Below are 24,056 nucleotides of genomic sequence, written 5' to 3' on the forward strand. Positions count from 1 at the left end.
AGTTGAAACATGTTAAACAACTTGTGTGTGCTCTCCCTGAACCATTACTTTTTTTCTCCACACATGCATGGTAGTTTTCTTATTAACTGGGTCAATTCTAAAAGACGTATGGAACTATGATCCAAAGATATCGAATAAAGTATATTTAGGGGTAAGAATTTCCCTTTACCGCCTCTCTTTAACATTGAGTAGCTTCTTGTCCTTTATGTACAGAGAGCTCAACACGCAGCAACTGAAGAAAACACATGCAAATAGAAAAAACACCAGCAGATTTAGAAAACATCTTCATCAGTGCTGCAAATACTACTGTCGCGTAGTAGCACAGCAAGCTATGCAATGCTCGTTCTCGTGATCAGGGAAGCAAGGTTACACTAGTAACTGAAACGTTTCCTTTCAATATGGTTTACTCGCATTGTGTCAATTTCTGGCGCTTATGGGGAACGCAATTCAATAGCACAGAACGGAAGGCCGTCCTATGAGCCTATAGCCCGGGGCGCTTGGGCTCCATGTGAGGCTACATGAGAGATAGGGACTTGAAAGGTTTGTCCAACATGATGGGCTCAAGCAAGGCCTGGTTAAGCATACAAAATCCATGCCTGAGGAGCAGGAATATCTTGTAGAACCTAGCAAAGACGGACAGCGAGGACCAGCTGGCCACTGCACAGATGTCAGCAATGGACATTCTGCTAAACCAAGCCCAAGAATAAGACATTCCCCTGGTAGAGTGGACCCTCACCCCAACAGGGTACTGCAAGTCCAAGGACTTGTAAGTCAGACTTGTAAAACTTGTATCCAATGTGATAACCTCTGCTTCATGATTGGCAGCCCCTTTGAGCAGCCTCCGAAGCAACAAATAGCTGCTCTAACTGTCGGAACTGGGTAGAGTGCTCGATGTACACCTTAAGGGTCCGAACCGGGCAAGTGGGTGTGGCGTCTGCTCATCCTCAGTAGAGGGGAGAGCCGTGAGTGTTATAACCTGTGCTCTAAAGTGCGTGGAAATAGGGTTGGGTATCGGTTGGGTTTTATCCGATACCAGTACCTACTCGGTATTTTTCAAACGGTTCCGGTGCTTAAACGGTTCTTGAAACGGTACTTAACAAAACTAAACCGCACACACTTTATCAAAAAAATAATACCTCTGTGTGTGTGTGTGTGTGTGTGTGTGTGTGTGTGTGTGTGTGTGTGTGTGTGTGTGTGTGTGTGTGTGTGTGATTTTCTGAAAAAGATTTTCTGATTTCTGATTAAATGAAAAATTGTGCCGTTTAAAAGGCTACTGATGTAGCCGAAAACACTTGAGTTAACATCAAAATTTTGTCTTCTCATATTATGACTTTTACAAAACAGAGAAATATCTGACACTGAGCAGAAATATTTAACACACACAGTATAGCCTCATATAAATATACTTGATATTGATATACTTCATACTTGATATGCAAGATTTGCAGTTGGCATTAAAATATTAGACTTATCCGAAGAGGAACACTGGCAGCTGAACTTGAACTTTAGTCAGGCGACGATTTTACGATTATGCTCATCAGTGGTTGTATATCAAGCAGGGACACTTTGTGTCCATTATATTTTGTGATTTCACCAGAATGAATAGATAGGCGTCGTCTAGGGCTTAAAGGGATACTCCACTTTAAAATGAAAATTCTGTCATCATATTTGAATTTGAATTTATTGAAGGATAGCCTCTTGAGATGCAACATCTCATTTTCAAGAGGGTCCTATAAACACAAATACAGAATACAAAACAAACCATAAACAAAAAATAATAATAAATAACAACATTACAAAAACACATAAATTCATTCAGACACAACACATTCATACACAGATTCTCTCCCTAACATACACCTACATCCACCTACCTATCCCACTCACCAATATATATATATACTCACCCTCATGTTGTTTCAAACCTGTATGAATTTCTTTCTTCTGCTGAACAGGAAGGAAGATATTTAGAATAATATCAGTAACCAGACAGTTTCTGGTCTCATTGACTTCCATAGGCTAGTAGGAAAAAAAATACTATGGAAGTAAATGAGAAAAGAAACTGTCTGGTTACTGATATTATTCTAAATATCTTCCTTTCTGTTCAGCAGAAGAAAGAAATTCATAAAGAATTGAAACAACATGAGGGTGAGTATATGATGACATAATTTTCATTTTAAAGTGGAGTATCCCTTTAAATCAAACTTCATTCACGCACATATGAAACCCTTGCATACACATAAGCCTACTAAGTAGTCATACATGTATACTGCTGAATGCTCAAACTAATATGAAATGCTCAACATCACATCTAAAGTCGCTCACGCACAAACACGCAAACTCTACACACACGAGACGCGCGGAACTCTCCGCGCATACTCATCTGAGACGCGAGCACACACACACACACACACACACACACACAAACTCTCCGCGCACATAATCATATAGACGGCGCCTCATAAATAGATCGATCTCCGCAACGAAGCGCGCGTCCGAGTGACAGTGCGGTGTCCCACAAGAGAAAACACTGTATCCGCGCCACTGATCGCAGCGGCAACGAGCACTTTGATCACTTGATTTAAAAAACGCATTTCAGCGCTAGATCGCCTCTTATTTAACAAACGAACTAAATTAATGCTCGCTCTGCTGGTTTACTGGAGATGTTTTATTATTGGATCATTCGTGCCGCGAGATGTTTTATAGGGGGCGGTAAAAAACGTCAGGCACCGAAATCAGGCACCGAAAGTTTCGTTCTTATTCGGTCTGGTTACTACCGTTTACGTCGGAACCGGTTCCCTATTGGAACCGGGTCTCGGTACCCAACCCTACGTGGAAAGCACCTTGGGCACATAGCCTCGTCTCGGTCTAAGGACGACCTTGCTGTCATTGTGCCCAAACTCGAGGCAGGATGCCTCCACTGAAAGAGCTTGCAAATCACCAAGCCAGAGCCAGCAGAAGGGCAGTATTTAGCGAGAGAGGCCAAAGGTCGGCCATTGGGAATGGCTCAACTGGAGGGCCTCAGAGTGTCCTTAGGACTGTGGACAGGTCCCAGGATGGAACCGTGCTGGGGCGAGGTGGGTTCAGCCTCCTGGCCTCTCTGAGAAACTTGACCACCAGGTCATTTGTCCCAATCAACTGGCCAGCTATAGGAGTGTGGTATGCTGCAAAAGCTGCCACATATATCTTGAACGTGGACGGGGTCAGTATTACAGTGATTTTGTAAGATACAGGGTCTGCATCCCAGGCTAAACACAAACTGGAAAGAAAATAGGGCATATAGGCGCCTGGTAGAAGGAAGTGTTGAAGTAGCTGCATATGTAACCGGCCCTAGGGAACTGGGGTGGCTGCTGCCATGAGGCCCAGTAGCTTTTGAAACATTTTTAGGGGGAGGTTGTCTCCAAATCTGAAAGATGCCGCTAGTCTCTGAATTTTCAGAGAGTGCTCCAGCAAAATCCTGGCCCGCATTGGGGCTGGAACGAGATGCGTTGAGTTGGGGACAGTAAGCTCTTGCTTAGATTAATCCTGAACCCCAGACATTCCAAGTGGCTGAGGAGCAAGGATCTTCGATTGGGCTAAGAGCAGTCAATCGTCTAGGTAATTCAGGATGCGCACTCCCATCTGTCTCAGGTGGAAAAGGGCCGCATCCACACATTTCGTAAAAGTGCACAGAGCTAGGGACAGTCCGAATGGTAGGACTGCAGGTTGGTAAGCCACCCACTCGAACGCGAATCTCAAGAACGGTCTGTAATGAGGGGCTATCTGGATATGAAAGTATACATCTTTCTGATCCACTGATACATTTTTTAAAATTCTTAATGGCCATCTTATCAGAGCACAGTTCAGACATCTCAAATCAAGGATAGGCCTCCTTCTTTGGAACGAGAAAGTAGCGGCTGTAAACGCCTGGCTCACTATGGAAACTTCCTCCACAGTGTACTTTGTCCGAGACCGACGTGTGGATCACATCCCTGAAGCGGGTAAGAGGGGTGGAGGTGGGGGGTTGGGGGTATGTGTGAGCAAACTGGAGTGGCTTCGTTTGATTATTTCTAAAACCTAATCCGACAAGCCGGGAATGGCTTCCCAAGCCTGGCTCCAGGCGCCGAGGGGTGGAAGAACTGACCCGCTTCGGCAGGAAGTAGCGCATCACCTGCAACGACTTCTGGGCTGCTGTACAACACTCAGCCATCCACTGCAGAACCAAATAGGCCTGAGGGAGAGACTGGGGAGTCAAGGAGGGCCGTCTTGTCAGCGTCCTTGATCTCCATCAAATTTAACCAAAGGTGCCACTCGAGGACCACCAGTTTGGTCATGGCATGATCGATCGCTTGGGCCATATACTTAGTGGCATGCAGGACGAGGTCGGTTGTGCTGCGCAGCTACCTGAAGGCTGCCGGGTCAGGACCACTCTCATCCATGGCACAGAGAAGCACGGAGATCGTCAAGGTTTGGCCAGTCCTCTGCCTCAGAAGCAGCCAGAGACATACTGTCATCAAAGTCCCCCTCGGAGTCACCAAAAGAAGCCATGCCGCTCGCCTTCGTGGGTGAAGAGCACTGGTGATTCAATACGTTGAGAGGAGAGCGAGGCAAGTGGGCGCTGGGCCGACGTGAGCTCACTACAGTCTGTTGCTCTGCACTGCGGCTCCGCTGTTTCTTCCATCTCGGCTCGAAAACGGGAGAGTGTCCGAGACGGAATCAGTATCTTTAAAGAAAGCGATCCGCGAGCACTTCAGTGTGAGACTCATACTCTTGCAGTGAGAGCGGCTGGTGCAGCCTTGGGGTGGGTGCATCCCACAAGCCCTGCATGAGCCACACTAGTGACATTTCACAACAAATGTTGCTTGAATTTGCTCTTAGATGTAAAAGATTTGCTCTTAAGTATTCCAGATGGCCACAGGGGAGAAGTGCTGAATCAGCTGCAGCTGTCAAGGCGCTGTAAATCCGCTTCTTGAGGCTTGTTCTCACTGAGCAGAAGGCTTCTTTCTTCTCTTCGCACTGGAAGGAGAAAATTCTGATGAAAATGTCTTTCAGCGCGACTTAAATAAGCAGACATCCCCGTCTGTTTTGGCAGGTGCAGGTGCACAGACATGAACCAATGAGGCTTCAGTATTCTGTGAAAAACTGAGTTTTTCCCATAAGCATTAGAAATTGATGCAATGCGAGTGAGCCGTATCGAAAGGGAACATGTAATTATGTAATTAATTAATTAAGTTAATTAGTAGTGGTCTGTAGTAGTCTGATTACGAGTATTTTAAAATGTAATAATCTAATTACAAGTACTTCATTTTTGGAGTCTGATTACATAATCCAGATTACATGTAATCAGTTACTACCTAGCACTGGACATAACAACTGGAACTTGCATTCAGTAGGATCATAGACCTGGAGAGTTTGCACCCCATCGAGGAACGGGGTAATTTGGCTGGAGACCCTAGGAAAGTGCACACCCTCTGCAGTATGCAAAGTATCTCTAAACTCTAACCTGTATTACCTTTGGTCTATTTCTCTGGACATGAGACTGGTACCAGTGAGCACTGAGACATTTCACATAATACCAAATATGACTGTTAATTCAATTGCCATGACACAGAACACTATATTTTTACATAATCATTCTGAGTGAACGGAGTGATGGGAAGAATAAAGGGAAGGAAGTGGGGGAGAACTAAGAAACAAACGTGAAGGAAAGATAGAAGTGAAAGAAGCTTTCCCTCATCTTCACTCTGTGGCTGAGACAGATGCCTGTATGTGCACTTTCAGAAAAATGGTACAAAAGCTGTCACTGGGACAATACCCATTAAAATTTCTAATATGTACCATTTAGGTACTCAGGCTATACTTATATGTACACTTTTGGTACACTGGACTCTACTACACTGATCATTTATGGTAGCGCTCTTTAGGTACAAATGTGTACCTTTTGAAAGGGTGCAGCCCCAGTGACAGCTTTTTTTGAGAGTGTGTTTCTATTGTCCATATCTCAGGAGATCAAAGTATATGAGGTTCTTTCAGCCTTACATCAGTAATGTGTCTATTTATCCATCTGTCTGTGAAAGGGATGTAAGGTTTAAGGAGGAAATGTCTGGCTTGATTCCATCAGGGGTGTCTGTAAGAACAGAGTTCAGTAGTACAATTCCATTTGACTACTTTATTAATCCATTGAAGCAGATAGAACAAAGCAGATGAGCAGGGAGTTCATAATGTGTGGTTTCAAGAAAAGAACAGAAATACAAACAACTAAATCAAGATAAATCTTATTAAAATGACACAATCAAATCTTATCTCTTATCCTTTATTATGCAATTATATATTATGATGTCTCTCTGTTACACTTGACAATTTCTGACAGATTTGTCATAACACGTTTACTTCAGCTAAATAACCTTTACAAAATCATTGATGCATGCATTGCATACAGCTGTACTTGTGACATTTTTTTTTTACCTCATGACAAGCTCAAATGTTTTCCTGTATCTTAGCTATCTCTTCATGTCTTTCTTAAATTGTATTTAGCCACACAATAAACTAGTTCACCCAAAAATTTAAATTCTGTCATAAAAACTATAATTTCATCCATGGAACATAACATATATTTTGAGAAATGTCTCAGTAGGGGGTTTTCCCTCCATACAATGTCACCAAAACATTGGTTATGATTTTTTGAAGATGGTTTTCCACTCAACAAAGCCACTTCCCTTATGCAATCTGCCATGCAATTACCAGACAGATAACGTTTTTAAGCAAAAGAAGAATCTTTGCAGCTGCGAATGAGTTTCTTCTGTGTGAAATCCAGATTCATTTTACACAAGGCTAAATAGGGTTGCGCTGAAGGCAGCCGAGCACATTGAAGACTAACAATCTGTCCTCACATGCTTCTTTGTCTGAATTCATGCAGCAACACTGATATGAACTGAATACACAGTGTAGAGCTCAATGAGTCATAAAATAATAATTTTAGATTTAAACAGTCTTTGCCCTAATGCAGGGGTTTTTAATCCACAGACTCCCAAATATGATCACCTCCTCTCAGGGAACCCTCATCCTAAGATGTGTAAGTTATCTGTCTTTTATAACACCCAAGTGATACACTGAAAAAGTCAAAAATTTGTTTATATTAAGTTACATTTTCATATATTCACTATAGTAATGTACTGTTAAATATATTTATTTGTTTATTTTAATCTAATTTTATTTAGATTTATCAATATTAATTAAATTGATGACATCACTTTTCTACAGAGCTGATTTAATGATTTAAAGCTGAATTGCACTCTTTTCATATTGATGATAGACAGATGACACAAAGTGAGAGATATGGACTCAGGTACGCATAAAATAAAGATTCAGACACTTATAGTATTTCATCAGATCATTCAAACAATGATCTGTAACAAAGATCGCTAACTCGAATGAGTTAAACGAAAAAAAACCCCACAGAGTCCAACCAGAAATGAAGATTAACAAGAGAGTATTTCTGCAGGGGATCGGTCCAGGAATCAAACACGAGGCCAGACAATGGAGAAATGGTGAGAAGGTCCTTTAAAGTGTGAACTGAGCGCGAGCGGGTCAGCGTGAGGGAGGACCCATGAAAGACCTTTACACAGTTATTGAACAGAGCTGAATCAACACTGAACTGACCTCAGCTGAACAATGACATTATTGTCTTTTTAGGGCTGCTTTACAGCAATTTTGAACTCTTTGCATCATTAAATCATTATTTTCCTGTTTATTCTTGTAAAGCTGCTTTGAGACAATCTGTATTGTTTAAAGCGCTATAGAAAGGTGACTTGACTTGACTTGACATGACTTACTTTCTTCTGCGAAACACAAAAAAGATTTTGAAGAACATTGGTAACCAAACAGTTTTGGTGACCATTGACTTTCATTATAGACATTTCTCAAAATATCTTCTTTTATGAGATGTTCCATATCTTTTAACTCTTTTAATGCACGGTAGTCAACATTATGTCACAAGTGCTGAGCTTGTATTGTACCTGGAATATTTCTCTAAATTACTCAAATTTGAGTTGAAAATACTATTATGTGTGACGTGCATGCTTTAGTCTGCAGCCTGTAGTCATCAGTGCATAAAAAACAATGTTTATTTGTCAGCCGAGTATAAATGTAGAAATGCAACTGAAAAAAGAGCAGAATAGGGTGGTTGTTTAAATGTAGAAAAGGAGAAACTGAAATTGTCTTTGGCAAGCCCTGAAGTAAAGCAACACCACTGGTGTTAAATAATTTAAGCCCAGTTTTGAACGTGAAAATGCGGCATGGATTCAAATCTCAAAGAAACTCTTTTACACCATCAGCACATGGTTTGTCTAGTCAAGCGTACAGTTTCAGACGGGTTTAGTGCCAGAGGTGCAGTCCTATTGGCAGTAACAATATCCCTATGCAAAAGAATCACATGATACTATGCGTACAGGAGGAGGCAGCTAGACATGCATAGGGTAACTGCGTAACGAAATCACTGAACATGTGTTATGCCTATATTGTCAGCATTTCTGCAGGAGCTATAGTTGTCACACTTTTATGAGCAATATTTTTGCTTATATGGCTAATTCTGTACACCACATTCCATAAAATCTTGTCTACAATTTTATTTTTTAGAACATTTCCATAATTATTGCTCAGAAAGATACAGTTGGTTTAACATGATGACCTATCCTATAGCAAGGTATGTTGCCACACTATAAAGGGAAAGTTATGAGATTTTTTTAAGGGTAATGAGATTTTTATATCTGTCATCAAAGAAAAAGAAGCTTTAAGGTCTTCTTATAAAAGCTCTATAGAGCTTTATGGTGTAACACTGAATGCAACATCCATAAATATTGTTATACTGTTCTGTAAAATGAAATTATTTTAATAATTAAATACTCATTTTTTATTGTTACTACGTTAATATATTATATATATAACCTTTATTTAAGCAGGAAAAGTCCCATTGAGACACAGTCTCTTTTACAAGGGAGTCCTGTAGCACAATTTTCAACCATGAGCTAAAAAACAATACATTACGTAAATTAAAATACCCTTTACTGATTTGTTTAATTTTTATAATTTAACAGATTATTTAAAAAATAACAATTAAAATAATTATTACTATTTAAATAGTATTGTATTAAATTATACAATTTTTATTATTATTATCTTTGTCACATTTTTCACTCCATTTTTTTTATCCCTGCATGGTCACAATATTTTTCCTCCTCATTTTGAACAGTTTATCTATTGATTTATCATTTGAAAATATATGTTCTTGTTGTCCCTTGTTTCAAAGTATTTTGTACTGAACTAAATTTTTAACTAAAAATCCACTTGGTTAAATATTTATGCAGTTACATGCACTGAAATTAGTAACTTTTTCTTAAAATGTGTGTTATGTCGTTGTGTGTCATAATAGGTAGATAACTAATAAACGTTTTTTTTGTTTGTTTTTTTTTTTTGTTTTTTTTAGTTCACACGTCAGCACGCGAGTGAGTCCCGCGCGCCCTTCCATATAAAGCAGTGATGCACAGATGCTCATCACAGCTTCACATTCAAAACGGTCGCAATTATTCAGTGTTTTAAGCCAAGCAGTTGGAGGTTTGAGAAATGACATCAAATGAAACGAATCTGATGACAATACTTTGGACTAATCGTGTTCTGGACAACCGGACCCAGGTGATCCCGCTCAACAGCACAGATTCTCAGCCGGTGGATGATTTGGATGTGAACACGGATATTTATTCCAAAGTGCTCGTGTCGTTGATTTACGCTGTGCTGTTTGCAGTCGGTTTAATCGGCAACGCCATGACCCTCTACATATCCCTCCAGAGGAGATCCATCAAACATCTCCAAGGGACCGTCCATTATCACCTCGCCAGTCTCGCGGTGTCGGACCTGCTCATTCTGGTGCTGTGTATGCCGGTGGAGCTGTACAACTTCATCTGGGTTCACCATCCTTGGGCTTTCGGTGAGGTGGTCTGCAGGGGCTATTACTTTCTGCGGGACGGCTGCTCGTACGCGACGGCGTTCAACATCGTGAGTCTGAGCGTGGAGCGCTACATGGCGCTCTGCCACCCGTTCAAAGCCAAGAGTCAGATGTCCCGCGGGCGCACAAGAAGACTCATCTGCGCGCTCTGGTGCGCGTCGCTCATTCTCGCTTCACCGATGCTTTTGACAATGGGGCAAATTTACGTAGGTGAAGAGAGCATCTGCACCACCGTAGCCACCAGCAACACCGCCAAAACTGTTCTACAGGTGGGCATGAAGCTATTTCACCCTGAATGGCCCATATTAGTTCATTATATTTGTGTCGGTGCTACTTTACATGGCACTAACAATACAGTAGATAGATTATTAGCAGTCTGATGTACAATTACGTTCATGGGTGTCTATTTTAAAGGAGCTTAATGCACTGCATTGTATAGCTAACATCTTGGTACCTGGAGTGCCATGTAGGCTAAATGCCATATGGTCATTCAGTACAATGATAAAATATGGAATTTATTTTTCATTTAAACCTGGAAATAAACAGAACAGTTAACAGTTTTCAGAGTGTAAAAATGTTGCAATCTACAACAAAGAATAAATATTTAGGATTTTGCATTATTTGCAATTAAACAAATGTGTGACACTGATCATGCGAACTCTTTTGTACAGATGGTCAAATGTTCTTGATTCTACTGAAGCACAAGAGGCTCTCTCAAATCATGCAGGAGATCATGAGGTTTTGTTGAGTTATGTCAGCTTGAGTGCTGCTGTCATAACAAATAATGGCAACATAAATAATAAGAAAGATTTTTTTTAATTACAGTTTAGCTTTTTACTTGGAGGCAGATATCTATGTTATTATTTATTTACAGTAAACATAATACATTTCAATTTAGCTATTTGCCATTTGTCTATATGTCAGGTTTGCTTTATGATGATCCAGTAAAGCCCCAAGTATAAAGTAGTTAACATGTCTGAGAGAGTTAGTGATACAAAGAAGGCTGCTGCATGGCATGCCAAAGACAGTACCACGAGCCCTCAAAAATGTCACATGTGATTTACCTTAAACAGCTTGAATTGAATCTGCTGAGCAAAAAAAAAAAAAAAAAAAGCAGCTCTATTAAAATGTCTCTTTAGATATAACAACACATACTGAATGTGTATACTGAACATATATATTTTTCACGTTGACAAGCTCATTTCAGAATACTAGCTGGTAAAAATACTCTGAAGTAAATCACCCTGTATTTGTATTAACCTTATTCCGGAAGTAGCACTGGGTGGCGCCATCCGCGTAATCTCACTTCCTGGTTTAGCTACTTAGCGCTTTGTTTGCCCTGGTCCAATCTGTTATCTGTCTTGATATAAGTAGCTAGATTATGAAGGTAAATCAGTAGCAAAACTCGAGAGCACGTAGATATGAACTTGAGAACTTGTACAATAAATATTCGTACTTGTACATGAACATTTACACTCACAGCTCAAATGTGAAAACCTGTAAAATAAAAATCTGAAGTTGAATGTTGAAATTTGCACTCGCATACAATAGTCACAAACCTGTATTCTGAATCTGAAGCTGCAGACAAGTAGACACAAATGTGTAAAATGCCATTCACAGAAATACAACGACAGACACAAACTTGTAATATATATTTTGCGTTTAATCTTACATTCACATTCGCGGTACAACCTCAATTAGGCACTTGCAACTTCTCAAATCTGTCACTGCAAATTCAAATTTCGCGCCTTGACTTTTGCTACTCTTTTCGCGATATATCAGGTGCAAAACTAACTTGTGCACTTGAAACTCAGAGGCGGTGAGAGAGAAAGGGGGGCGGGAGGAGGGGGGGGTCAAAGGAGCCGTTTTATTGGTTGGCACCTAGCCAATGAAATGGGACTTCGATGATGTCACGAAACCCACGTGCAGTGAAACGCTGTTAGACTGATATTAAAAGAAATAAACAATATTATCAAACTCAGTAAACACCATGCTAATAATGCATACTACAGAAAAGCAGATGAGCACAGAATATGAACACAACGCGTTTAATTGAGACAGTGGTATTAAAAGACCAAACTCAGGAAACACCATACAAACAAAGCACACAGAAAAGCACAGAATATGAACGCAACAATTGTACATTTTCTTCCCATAGAAAACCAAGAAAACGCTTAATGAGGCTTAATGGATCAACAGTTATATATATTAAAAAAAAAAACAATAACAAAAAACATAATTCGTTGCATTATTAATAAAACACAGGCAGCAAGTTTATTTGAACTGAACACACATTTGCTTTCTTTCGTCATATTCTGTGCTCATCTGCTTTTCTGTAGTATGCATTATTAGCATGGTGTTTACTGAGTTTGATAATATTGTTTATTTCTTTTAATATCAGTCTAATAGCGTTTCAGTGCACGTGGGTTTCGTGACATCATCGAAGTCCCATTTCATTGGCTAGGTGCCAACCAATAAAATGGCTCCTTTGACCCCCCCCCCCCCTCCTCCCGCCCCCTTTCTCTCTCACCGCCTCTGAGTTTCAAGTGCACAAGTTAGTTTTGCACCTGATATATCGCGAAAAGAGTAGCAAAAGTCAAGGCGCGAAATTTGAATTTGCAGTGACAGATTTGAGAAGTTGCAAGTGCCTAATTGAGGTTGTACCGCGAATGTGAATGTAAGATTAAACGCAAAATATATATTACAAGTTTGTGTCTGTCGTTGTATTTCTGTGAATGGCATTTTACACATTTGTGTCTACTTGTCTGCAGCTTCAGATTCAGAATACAGGTTTGTGACTATTGTCTGCGAGTGCAAATTACAACATTCAACTTCAGATTTTTATTTTACAGGTTTTCACATTTGAGCTGTGAGTGTAAATGTTCATGTACAAGTACGAATATTTATTGTACAAGTTCTCAAGTTCACATCTACGTGCTCTCGAGTTTTGCTACTGATTTACCTTCATACTAGATAGACTATAATATTATAGCCAAATGCGTTGGCCTATGGTTATTAACAACTGCTGCAACGTACTAAAGTACATTTCACTTGAAGCTTAAAGTTGAAACAATGCCACAATCAAATTATTTAATAGCTGTGTCTTTCTAATAGCTATTACTTAGTTATGAAGATGTGCACAAACACTACTATATGTAAAGTTTGAAACATTATTACACCACAGTTTGTTTGCTTAAAGGAGAACTCCGGTCAATTTTAACATTGAGCTAATTTTTTTGTACATTTGGAGTGCTGTCAATACAGAGAACAACGACAAAAATCGGTGTTGCCTACACAGTGTTATTCTATTTTTAAATTTGCACCCTGTTGACTTCAATGGGGCAATGTTTAAACCTGCTTTTAGCCTCTTAACATCCTTGATGTGTCATTACAAGTGCACAGAAAATGTGAGTGATTCATTCTGAGTGAACACGAGTGGATCTGACTGCAGTAGATGTGAAAGATATGTATAAAAATTATGTTATTTAAGCCAGCGCAAATACCTGTTTACATCCTGTTTTTCGGTTGAAGTCCAAAGTAGTCGATTGCCGAGTTCACGCGCATGATCATTGGTAACGAAACCTATGCGCGTGAACTCGGCAATCGACTACTTTGGAGTTCAACCGAAAAACAGGATGTAAACAGGTATTTGCGCTGGCTTAAATAACATAATTTTTATACATATCTTTCACATCTACTGCAGTCAGATCCACTCGTGTTCACTCAGAAGGAATCACTCACATTTTCTGTGCACTTGTAATGACACATCAAGGATGTTAAGAGGCTAAAAGCAGGTTTAAACATTGCCCCATTGAAGTCAACAGGGTGCAAATTTTAAAAATAGAATAACTCGGTGTAGGCAACACCGATTTTTGTCGTTGTTCTCTGTATTGACAGCACTCCAAATGTACAATAAAATGAGCTCAATGTTAAAATTGACCGGAGTTCTCCTTTAATCACCAGATACATTTGCAGTGTATAGCCAACAGATGAGAAAAAAATAGCCACGAACTGGTGTAGAAAGAAAGTAGAGCCTCAACTAGATGAACAAGAGGGTAACGTTAGCTTAGCTAACTGCTTTCTGCAATTTCTTATGGTTTGATCTCTAACACAAGTAATGGCTGTAAAATAAATCCAGCGACTGAATTCTAGAGGACCATAGCTTTCAAACAAGGTATAGCATGTGTATGTGTCCTGTAGTGAGACCATTACAACATTAGATGTTTGTGGCTAATGTAGGCTAAACACTACACATCGGCCGGGCTGCAATCAGACTAGTCTCAGCCTCAGACGTCACGCCCACGGAACGTTGGCTAAACGTCTGATGCATATGGTACACTTAACTGGAAACACTTCAGGAATGTCGAAGTCGACATCTGATTGGTTGAATTTTATCGGATTTCCGGGGGGCGCGAGTGTCGCGTTTATTTTCGGTCAGCCGGGAAACAAAGCGCAGACGTGTGCGGAAGAAAAACTGTTGTGTTTACATGAGTGACAATGAGCATTTATTAAGATCAGCTAAACGTAGGATTCTCAAAAGTATACGTGCACGAACAGATCAATGACTTACTGCTTGTTTTCTTCTCCTTCTTTGATTTTCTATGCTGACTGACTTGTTGCACACAGGTCTGTTGTTGTGGGGACATTTCCACGCCCCGAAACGTGACGCTGAACGAAACGAACTGTAATTGGTTGTTTGACATGTCGGTCAAACGGCCTTATGGGCGGGCCTTGTCCAAAGAAAGCTGCTATGAATTCCAGACCTTCAGCCGTCAGTCTGAAGGTCTGGCTACGCGAGACTACAATCAGACAGGCAGACGGGTCATATAAACACCTAAAAGTCGTTTAAAAATTACCCCGAGAAACAGTGCATTGCTGTGCTGTTGGTACACACGTACATAGCACATTTGGTACAAATTAGCTTATCTTATGTGACATTTTATCAGTGAGACTTCTCTGCAGTTCTCCTCGAAATTGAATGAGGGTCCGCTAAACCGGAAGTTGGTTTACAACGGAAGTACTGGACAGAAGTAAAAGTGGGCGGGGCGGAATAAGGTGAATAGGGAGGGAGGAAGAATAAGAGGAAACCTTAAATAAACTTCAGAGCAAATCAATCAATCAATCAATCAATCAATCAATCAATCAGAATAACACAGTAAAGAGCAAAGCAGACGAAATAGAGCAAAATGAGACCCTGCACTAATTGACCAAACCATAGAGATTTTTTTTTTTACTTTGGTTCAGGTGTGTAGAAACTATTAGGGCCAGGGAATGGATTTCTCTCCCTTGGCTCTTGGGAAATAATCATTACACCTTAACCTTAATGTTTTGGTCCCCAAGTTTTGAATAGTTCCTATTTCAGTATAAGTGTTTTTCCTTACAGGTCAATGCCCTTCTCTCTTTTGTTGTGCCAATGCTGGTGATCGCTGTGATGAATGCCCTGATTGGACATAAGCTCCAGAGAATGACCCATCATGACTTACACTGTTCAATGCCTTCAGATGTCACAACAGAGACAAACCGTGAGCGTTCCCTAAGCCATAGCGTCAAAGTCCTACGTAAGTAAAAGAAATGCATGATTTTACCAAAATGTTTAGTAATTATAGATTTATTTAACTACTCTACAACTGAAAGTGTCTGATATTTGGTGGCCCTGGTATCTCCTGCTGCCTGCTCCACAAGAAGGTGCTTCCTTGAGCCATAACTAATAACATAGTCCAGCGGAGGGAGGGTGGGGGCACTGGAGGAGGGCGCAGAGTCAGAAACAGACAGAAGATGGGAGGAGCTTGCATAGGGGAACAGCATGGTGGAGATGATGGAGGGAGGAGCCAGGGAGGAGATGGAGGGAGGATCCAAATGATGCCTCAGAGTACAGCCAAGACGAAGGCCCAAGGTGGAACCAATGAAGGGTGAAGTCAGCGATCCGAACACCAGTGGTGAAGCCAGGAGATTTGGAGACTCAGGTGGAGCCGAGGAGACACAGAGACCGGGCAACACCGTAGGTCCTGGTGGCCAAGCTGGAGCCGCAGTGACAAGTGGCCAAGGTGGAACCAGGGTGCTGGTGGACTGAGACGGAGACCGGAAGACCCGAGGTAGATCCAAGTTGCAGGGTGGGGCCAACAGAGGAGCTGCCAAGGGACTGAAGGGAGTCAAAGGAGGTAGGGCTGAAGGACTGTCTGGCTTACTGTAGGTAGAGGAGGCAGGAGAGGGAAGCTGGGTGGGACCATCATTGACACAGGAGACTTGGATGTAGCTGACTCTCAGCAGCGGGAGTGTGGGTAGGGCTTCCTTCCATCCCCTCGTACTCCACGAGCACACCCACTGGCACAGATGTTGTTGCCGGTTCAAAAACCTGATCATATTTTTCGTTAGGCTCGATTCCGAGGTAATGATATGCTTTGGCATCAGCTGGGGCACAGGCATCGTGGCAGGCTCAGGCTCCGACTCCATGTCTACGCTCTGTCTTGGCTCTGGCATAGGCTCCATGCAGGGTGTGGGAGGCGGGTCTGGGTCCGGAGTGGAGCTGGTGATGTCCTTCTCAGCGGAGCTGATGGTGAACGCAGATACACAATGCAACAGCCCCCACTCCACTCTTAAGGCATGCCTTACACCCCTCATTTAAGCTAGTTCAAAAACACACACACGCAGGGAGAGGTCGGAGAAGGTGGTGAGGCACATCAGGTCTGAAAAGTTCTGAAAAGTTACGATGATTCTGCTCCAAGCAGAGCAGGTGGACAAGTAAGTCCATTTTATGTTTAAAGGGGTCATAGACTGAGAATTCAAATGTTCCTTGATCCTTTGACAGTTAAGAGGTCGTTATACTATAAAAATACCCTGTAAGTTTCAAAACTCAAAACTTTCTTGTTATTCCAAAAACTGCTTTAATTGAAACCAAGGCCAGCAAACGACAGGTGAAAGGTTTCAGGTTTCACTCTGGTGAAAGCATTCGTGAGAGTGCTGAAATTGCGTTGCAATGATAAGATCTTTTCATACGCGATGAACAGACTGTCTGTCATCTGCTCAATGCTCATCACTGCAACCTTTCATGTGATGGGAATAGATCATTATGATCAATACATTTCACGATTCCTTAATCTCGATAGCTATAATAGTAAAAACGTAGTAAAAGTTTTAGAGAGAGTTCCACATGTAATACTAGCTATTTCATATGCAAACATGTCAGCCAATCACAGCAGTGGGCGTTTACACTGAAGTCTCACAGCAGACACGTCCCTTAAAACAGATCGTTCAAATCAGAGGCTAAAATCAGGCTTGAAAAATCCTACTTAACATTATAAGGGCACCTCAGGAAACATTATAAAATAATAAAATAATCCAGTCCATGACCCCTTTAAATCCGTTCTGGGTTATGTCACTTTTTTTTTTTTTGCTGCTGCAATCAGCACACGACAAAGGAGATAGTGTACACAAAAAGTCTTGAATAAAAATCCAAAATATGGCGTTATGCAGGAGAGCAGCGGCTTCTCAAGCTCCCGTTTTTTTTTTTTTTTTTGTACAGTGAGTGTGACAGTTAAGTTTGTATGTTATAGTTGATCTGAACTTGGTGAAATCAATTACAGGCCAGAAGTTATATTACCAATGAATCTCAAACTGAAACTAGGCAGGATGAGGCTACTGAGGTAAGCTGAATGGTGGAGCAACACACAGCGGCTGAGAGGCAAAAGGAAGCGATGCACACGGAAGCAAAAGAGGGGCAATTGAGCTGGCCTACTAGCTAAGCTAAAAGCTAACTGCAACAGACCAGCGATTCCATCACTCTTTCTAGCCAATGTTCATGCACTGGACATTAAAACTGACTTATTGCGGATGTGTATGAGTGTACACCAGAAGATGAGGAACTGCTGTGTACTTTTACTGGATGAAACGTGGCTGAACAGCAACATACCGGACTCAGCCTTTCAGATTAAGGGCATGCTACTTTTCAGAGCCGATCAGAATTATCTATCGGGAAAAAACTCAGGGAGGAAGACTCTGTGTATATATCAACAAAGGTTGGTGTATAAATTGATCTATCATTAGCAGCCACTGCTCTGAAGCAGTTGAACATTTATCAAATACCAACCACACTATTTAAAACAGAGGTACACTGCGGTGTATATTGTAGCTGTCTACATTCCTCTGAATGCTAAAGCTAGAGAGGCGTTCAGCAACATGATAACATCTGCTCTCTCCAAAATAAACACCCTGAGGCATTTTTCGTGATCGCAGGAGAATTTTATAACGTCAATTTGATGGATACCACACCTGGGTTTTACCAGCATGTCACCGTCATGACCCAAGGAGATAACACACCAGGTGTACACAAACAGATGCGGAGCTATACAGAGCTGCCCCCCAACCGCCCCCCTCCCCCACCTCAGACTCTCTGATCATATTGTCATTGTGCTAGTCCCTTCCTAAAGCCCTGTGCTGAAGACAATGAAACCAACACAAAAGACAATTACTGTGTGGCCACATGATGCTGCGTCTGTATTCCAGGATTGCTTTGCTTATACTGACTGGCAGATTTTTAAGGAAGCAACAATGAATTCTGGGACATGTATTTGGATGAATATGCATCATCTGTCACCAGCTATATTTCTAAGTAATGACCTCTTCTTAGAGCCCGGGACTCAGCGTTCAGGTCTGGTGATGCAGTCATGCTCAGAGCGGTAAATTGACTGCAGGCATTAAAAAAAAGCCTGACAAGCCAGAGCATGTGGGTGGGCATCAAGGCCATCACAGACTACAGCAGTCGAGACACTGAATGCCCAATCAATCTCTTCCTGATGCTCTCAATACCTTTTATGCTTGTTTTGAAGTGTGCTTTCGTTCATCTTTGGAACACAAATGAAGATCTTTTTGATGAAATCTGAGAGCTTTTTATCCCACCATAGACCCCTGTAAGAATTGAGAAATTACAAAATGCCGGACCTCTCTGTAAATTAACATTTGAACTAGCCCTCGTGCACTATCGAGACAAAAGTCTCACCTCCGAGTCATCCTAATCTACATCTCTTTCCCTCTTCCCTCACCCCCTCTCTCTCATACTCAGATCACCTGAATTCACCCAAGAAAATGTATAGGTGAATGATTATCACAGAGTATTTTTCATGTTTGGTATCATTTAAAATGTCACAGTGCGACTGGTACAAATGTCTCATTTCCAAATATGTAAAACAAAAGGTAATTCGATTTTTAAGAGTTTAGGGATAACTGACACACAGCCCCTTTCACACAGAGATTCTGGAAAATACACGGATAAAGTGACACGGGATTTGACCCGGGTTCGTTTGATTTTGATTCATTCACACTGCCAGTGATTTTGCGGAATCAGAGAGTGCGTTCACACACAACCCGTAAAAATCCCGTAAAGACACGTGACATCGATGTGACTTTAATGTCTCAGCAGTGTCTTAAGTTTGCTTATGAGCTGCGATTTCTCTCTCGAGAAATCACGCTTGTGCATTTTTTTCTCTGATTTGATCATAAACTTGCGCATTACGTACCATTTCACAGCTGGCGAACGATCCCGGCTTCAGCATCATCACTATGACACGGCATTATTACGGCTTTTGTTCACACAGCGCGCGTTCCGGGACTGAACACGGCAATGTTACTGTCCCCAACATGGCATCGATCCCGGCATCAATCCCGGGTCGTGTTTGCGTTCACACAGAAGGCGCTCTGGCAATTTGCCGGCAATTTCCCGGGTTCAAAGCACTGTGTGAAGAAAGGTGATCTCTAGACAAATGGTCTCCTACCCCCCCCCCCCCCCCAAAAGGTGTAACTTCTGAATGCAAATTAACATTGTTAAAAGATGTTTCCAAGTGAAAGAGGTCCTGACTATATAATGAAATGCAGCAGGGGATGTATTTCATGTATTTCTTAATGTTGGGTTGCATCTTCTCTCTATTCCAGAGCATTTGATGTTTTGTATCGATTATCTTTGAATTGATTATGAAATTGGCATGATACATTTACCTGACATAATAAATTGTTACATTTGATTATTCTAACCGACTATGGCATTATTTTTGTTAAAGAGTTATAGTCAAAGGAATAGTCAAACATTCGCTCACATTTAATGATGCACAGATATCATTAAAACCTTTTCATTTATGGAGTCAGATGACATAACGAGAGAATAGAATACATATTCAAATGTATTGCATTTAATCAAAAAATACTTTGCCGATCGCTTTTTATGATGAACAGATTGAATTTAGGCATTTATTAACATATAATCCACACATATAAATGATCAGCGAACGTAAAAATAAGCTCAACCGAACCTGCTTGACTCGCAAGAACAACTTCTTGCAGAAATTCAAATGTGCTGTGTAACACACAAGAATGAACCTCATTGATTCTTGCATCAAGCGAACATGCTTGAGCTTCTGTTTACTGTTTCACGAGTTCACACTTACATATAATTAAATAAAGGTTATGTGTATTTGGCGTGCTATCCGAGGGGAGGGTTCCGAGCTCGGAATCTGGCCCGACCCCAGAGTACTCCCCCATCCCAGATTGGGATAGGAATAGTTAGAAGTGAGGAGATGGGGTGGTGGAGGAATGCTGGAAAGATGTCTTAGAACAGAGTCTGCTGTATATATACCTACAGATGCTAATTGAGTTGATAAACTGAGTGAGCTCCTCTCATGTTAATTAGGTTAATTATTTGAACATGCTCCTCTCGAACTTTGTTAATAAAACATCATTATGTGAATAAAAGCCTAAATTAAATCTGTTCATCATTTTTCTATATACACAATCATTAAATCAATAATTTTATATAATGATCTGTCCTTTTTAATTTGCAGTGCTTCATGGGATTGTCTTTTACCTTTGTCTTTATGTCTGATTTTCAAATACTTTTTTCTTCACATCAGAGTTTGTAATGTTGTGATTCTAAAGTCCCAAAGGGAAACATTTATGGGGAAAAAATACTTTTGTAACCAAGGCTGCTGAAAAAGTAGGCAGACACTGTTGCACTCTGTCCACGAAGAGCGGCCATTTGTAACTTCAGCGTGCGAGAGTTCTGGTGTCATCTACTCCCAGTTATTTTAGCTTTACAAACAGCTTGATATTGCAAACTGGTATTTCTTATATATTTGAATGATAATTATAAACATATTGGTTTTGTAGCGCAAATAGCTTTACCATTTAGTGCACTTTGTTATTCTTCTAGTCACCTATAGCGGCTAATGAATTGGAAATCTCACATAGGCCTATTCACAAAAAAATAGCTTACCTCCACGTCGGAAAATAAAGTGGATATCAACACTCTTTAGAGCGCCTCTATCTAGATTTCAGGGACAGAACTGGTGTATAATTCATTATAGTATATGTTTTACTAGTACCCAATTGTCATTTTCATTTCATGCGAGTACACATTTTAATCAGGGGTAAAACCTTTAATTTCTTGGTTTCAATAGTTCATTGCCATATGTTTTTTCTCTGTTATCAGGTGGGGTTGTTTTTGCTTTTGTTTTATGTTGGTTTCCATATCACAGTCGCCGACTGATGTACTGCTATGTAACGGAGTGGACAAAGTGAGTTTTGCATTTGCATGTAACTATATAATTGCAAAAAAAGATTTGCTTTTAAAATAATTTACCGATTTTGTAACCTTGGTTTTGTTTCCCCCCACAGTGCACTCTATGATTTCTACCACTACTTTTACATGGTGACAAATGTACTTTTCTATGTGAGTTCTGTGATCAATCCCATCCTTTACAATCTGGTCTCGTCCAAATACCGGCAAATTTTTTTTTCCACTGCCACTTACTTTTGCAAGACGTACTCTAAAAGCCAGAGGACTAACAAGAGCAAAAGGAGCTTACAACTATCACAGCACCTTCGTTCATCTCTGGTCACAACCCGTAACAGCCAACAGACCCTTTATCCCATGGTGGTCATGGAGACTATTTACTGATGTTAATTCTGTCTGGACTTTTAGACTTGTTGAATACAAATGTATGTGTTGCTGTTTTGTTCCATCAGTGTTGAGGGACAATTTTGCATAATTTCAGAACAAAGGGCGTGCAGAATTGTCAAGTTTTTGACAAACGTTTTGTCTTTCTGAATAATATGGAACATTGTACACTATACTGTCAGTGTGCTCTAAAAGGTGCAAAAGTGCTGTTTCAAGTGCATGTTTGCATAGTTTACTGCAGAAATATGTCATGTTTTCATGGCACAAGAGGACAACACTATTTTGTTATACTGCAACACACACAAAAAAACATAATATTCCCTTTTCAATTGTATTTAAAAAGTTATGTGTGTAAATCGCTAATTTATCATTTCATTGTATTTCAGTTTTTGCTGAGTTGATTACGGTTTTCCAATCAAAACCACAGAGCAGTGGTTCTCAACCTTTTGACTCCAAGCCCCCCTATGGCCACAAAGATATTTAAAGGCCCAGTGACACTTCCAGTGAGTGCATTTTTTTAAAACAATTTGTACAAACAACATTCATCTCTCAAAAGTAAATATTTATGTCAATGACCATATATCAGTGCCATAAGAATATCTGTCATTGTTCACAAACTGTGTACTCTGTCAGTATTTTTCTGATGTAAACTGTGGCTTTGGTTTTGATGACAATGATTGAAAATGCACAAGGCTACACTTTTCCTACAGTATATGGCGTATTTCAATAGTACAAAGTTACACATGTTTCTTTATATGGGATATTGATTGCAAGAGATTTGACTGGATTTTACTGTTGGTCTGTCAATGAATGCATTTTGAAGTCTGAAAAGTAGTGAAAATGGTCTTAAGTTGGCATTGTCCTAAATGACACACTGTACTGATGCGCTATCAACCGTGTACTGTATGAACTTTATAATAAATTCTGCAAATGCCTGACTTCCACAACAATATATGACTTATATTCTTCATCTCTACCATCACCCTCTCTGCTTCTATCCTCCTTGATCCTCAACTTTATCCTTTCTTACAATCATCAATACTTTCTAAAGAAGCTAATTTCTCTCTGTCTTCTGTAAAACTTAATAACATCAACCTAAAACACAGGAAAAAAAGGCTAATATACTGCCTGTCAGTACTGAACACTGTACCAGCTACACAGGAAATATGAATCACCGAAATGGACTTTGTCATTTATGCATGACGCACAGATTTTGTTTTTGGTCTTTAAATGATTGTTTTTACTTAATGTGCATTAATAATTACCAAAACCTATGAAAACACATTTGGATGTCCAATTTGTTTTCTCGCTTTTGTTTTCTAAACGGAAAAACAAAGAAACCGTTCATTTCTCACATATTCGACCCTTTTCATGAACATAAATAAATGCATCGTTTTGTTGTTGTTGTTGTTGTTGTTTTTTCATCACACTTTCATCTAATCCGCTGTAGAAATTTAGCAGAAAGTTCTAGGCTGATTTGGCTGTTGCTACTGGAATGGTGGGTCCATTAAAACTCATTCAGTCATCAAGTACTTTTCCCAGTTTATTTGTGGTGACATATAGGAGTAGACATTTCACAGATGGCAGTGATGGTAATTGTTGGTTTCTAAAACCCATAAACAAAACCATTAATTAATACAAACACAATTGCAAATCTTAAATCATACATCTGAAATCAGCTTTAACAATCAAATGAGTATAACATTAAAGAACTACTAAACAACTAAAACTCAATATATCAAACACATAATCCTTTAAACTAAACAATCAAAAAGGAAACTTACATGGTCAACAACGCAACAATTCCACACAAGCCATGTCTGAACAACAGCTTTTTGGTTCAAACAAGAGGAGACTGCAACATAATTAGTAAGGGGCCACAGGTGCTCTTTATCAAGACTCAGTCAGCCAATCAGATCACAGCAGGATTTTCTACAGCCGCCCCCAAATATGTTAACATATTTGCATTTACAGAGTTCATGTGATTGAATTATCAGAATCAGTCAATTCAGGAAGAACAGTCAGACGGCTGACTGGACGAATTAAATATTTCCCTTTGCTGAAAATCTCAGCAACTCTCACTCTTCCATCAGAACTTGGCAAAATCTTACTGACAGTTCCTATAGGCCAGTGTCCCCGAGG

General features: G+C 40.3%; 1 protein-coding gene across 1 annotated transcript; it reads left to right on the forward strand.

Annotated features, from left to right (window-relative positions):
- Nucleotides 1-9,597: 9,597 nt before the first annotated feature.
- On the forward strand, nt 9,598-21,914 carry LOC308681030 (neurotensin receptor type 1-like; the record flags this gene model as incomplete). Its single annotated transcript, XM_081349551.1, has 6 exons — nt 9,598-10,245; nt 15,360-15,534; nt 16,167-16,254; nt 16,349-16,548; nt 21,447-21,531; nt 21,632-21,914. The coding sequence occupies 6 exons, from the start codon at nt 9,598-9,600 to the stop codon at nt 21,912-21,914; spliced, it is 1,479 nt and encodes a 492-aa protein (XP_081205677.1).
- Nucleotides 21,915-24,056: the final 2,142 nt, after the last annotated feature.

This window comes from Scardinius erythrophthalmus (assembly GCF_964197995.2).
Source record: "Scardinius erythrophthalmus genome assembly, chromosome: 20".
NCBI lineage: Eukaryota > Metazoa > Chordata > Actinopteri > Cypriniformes > Leuciscidae > Scardinius > Scardinius erythrophthalmus.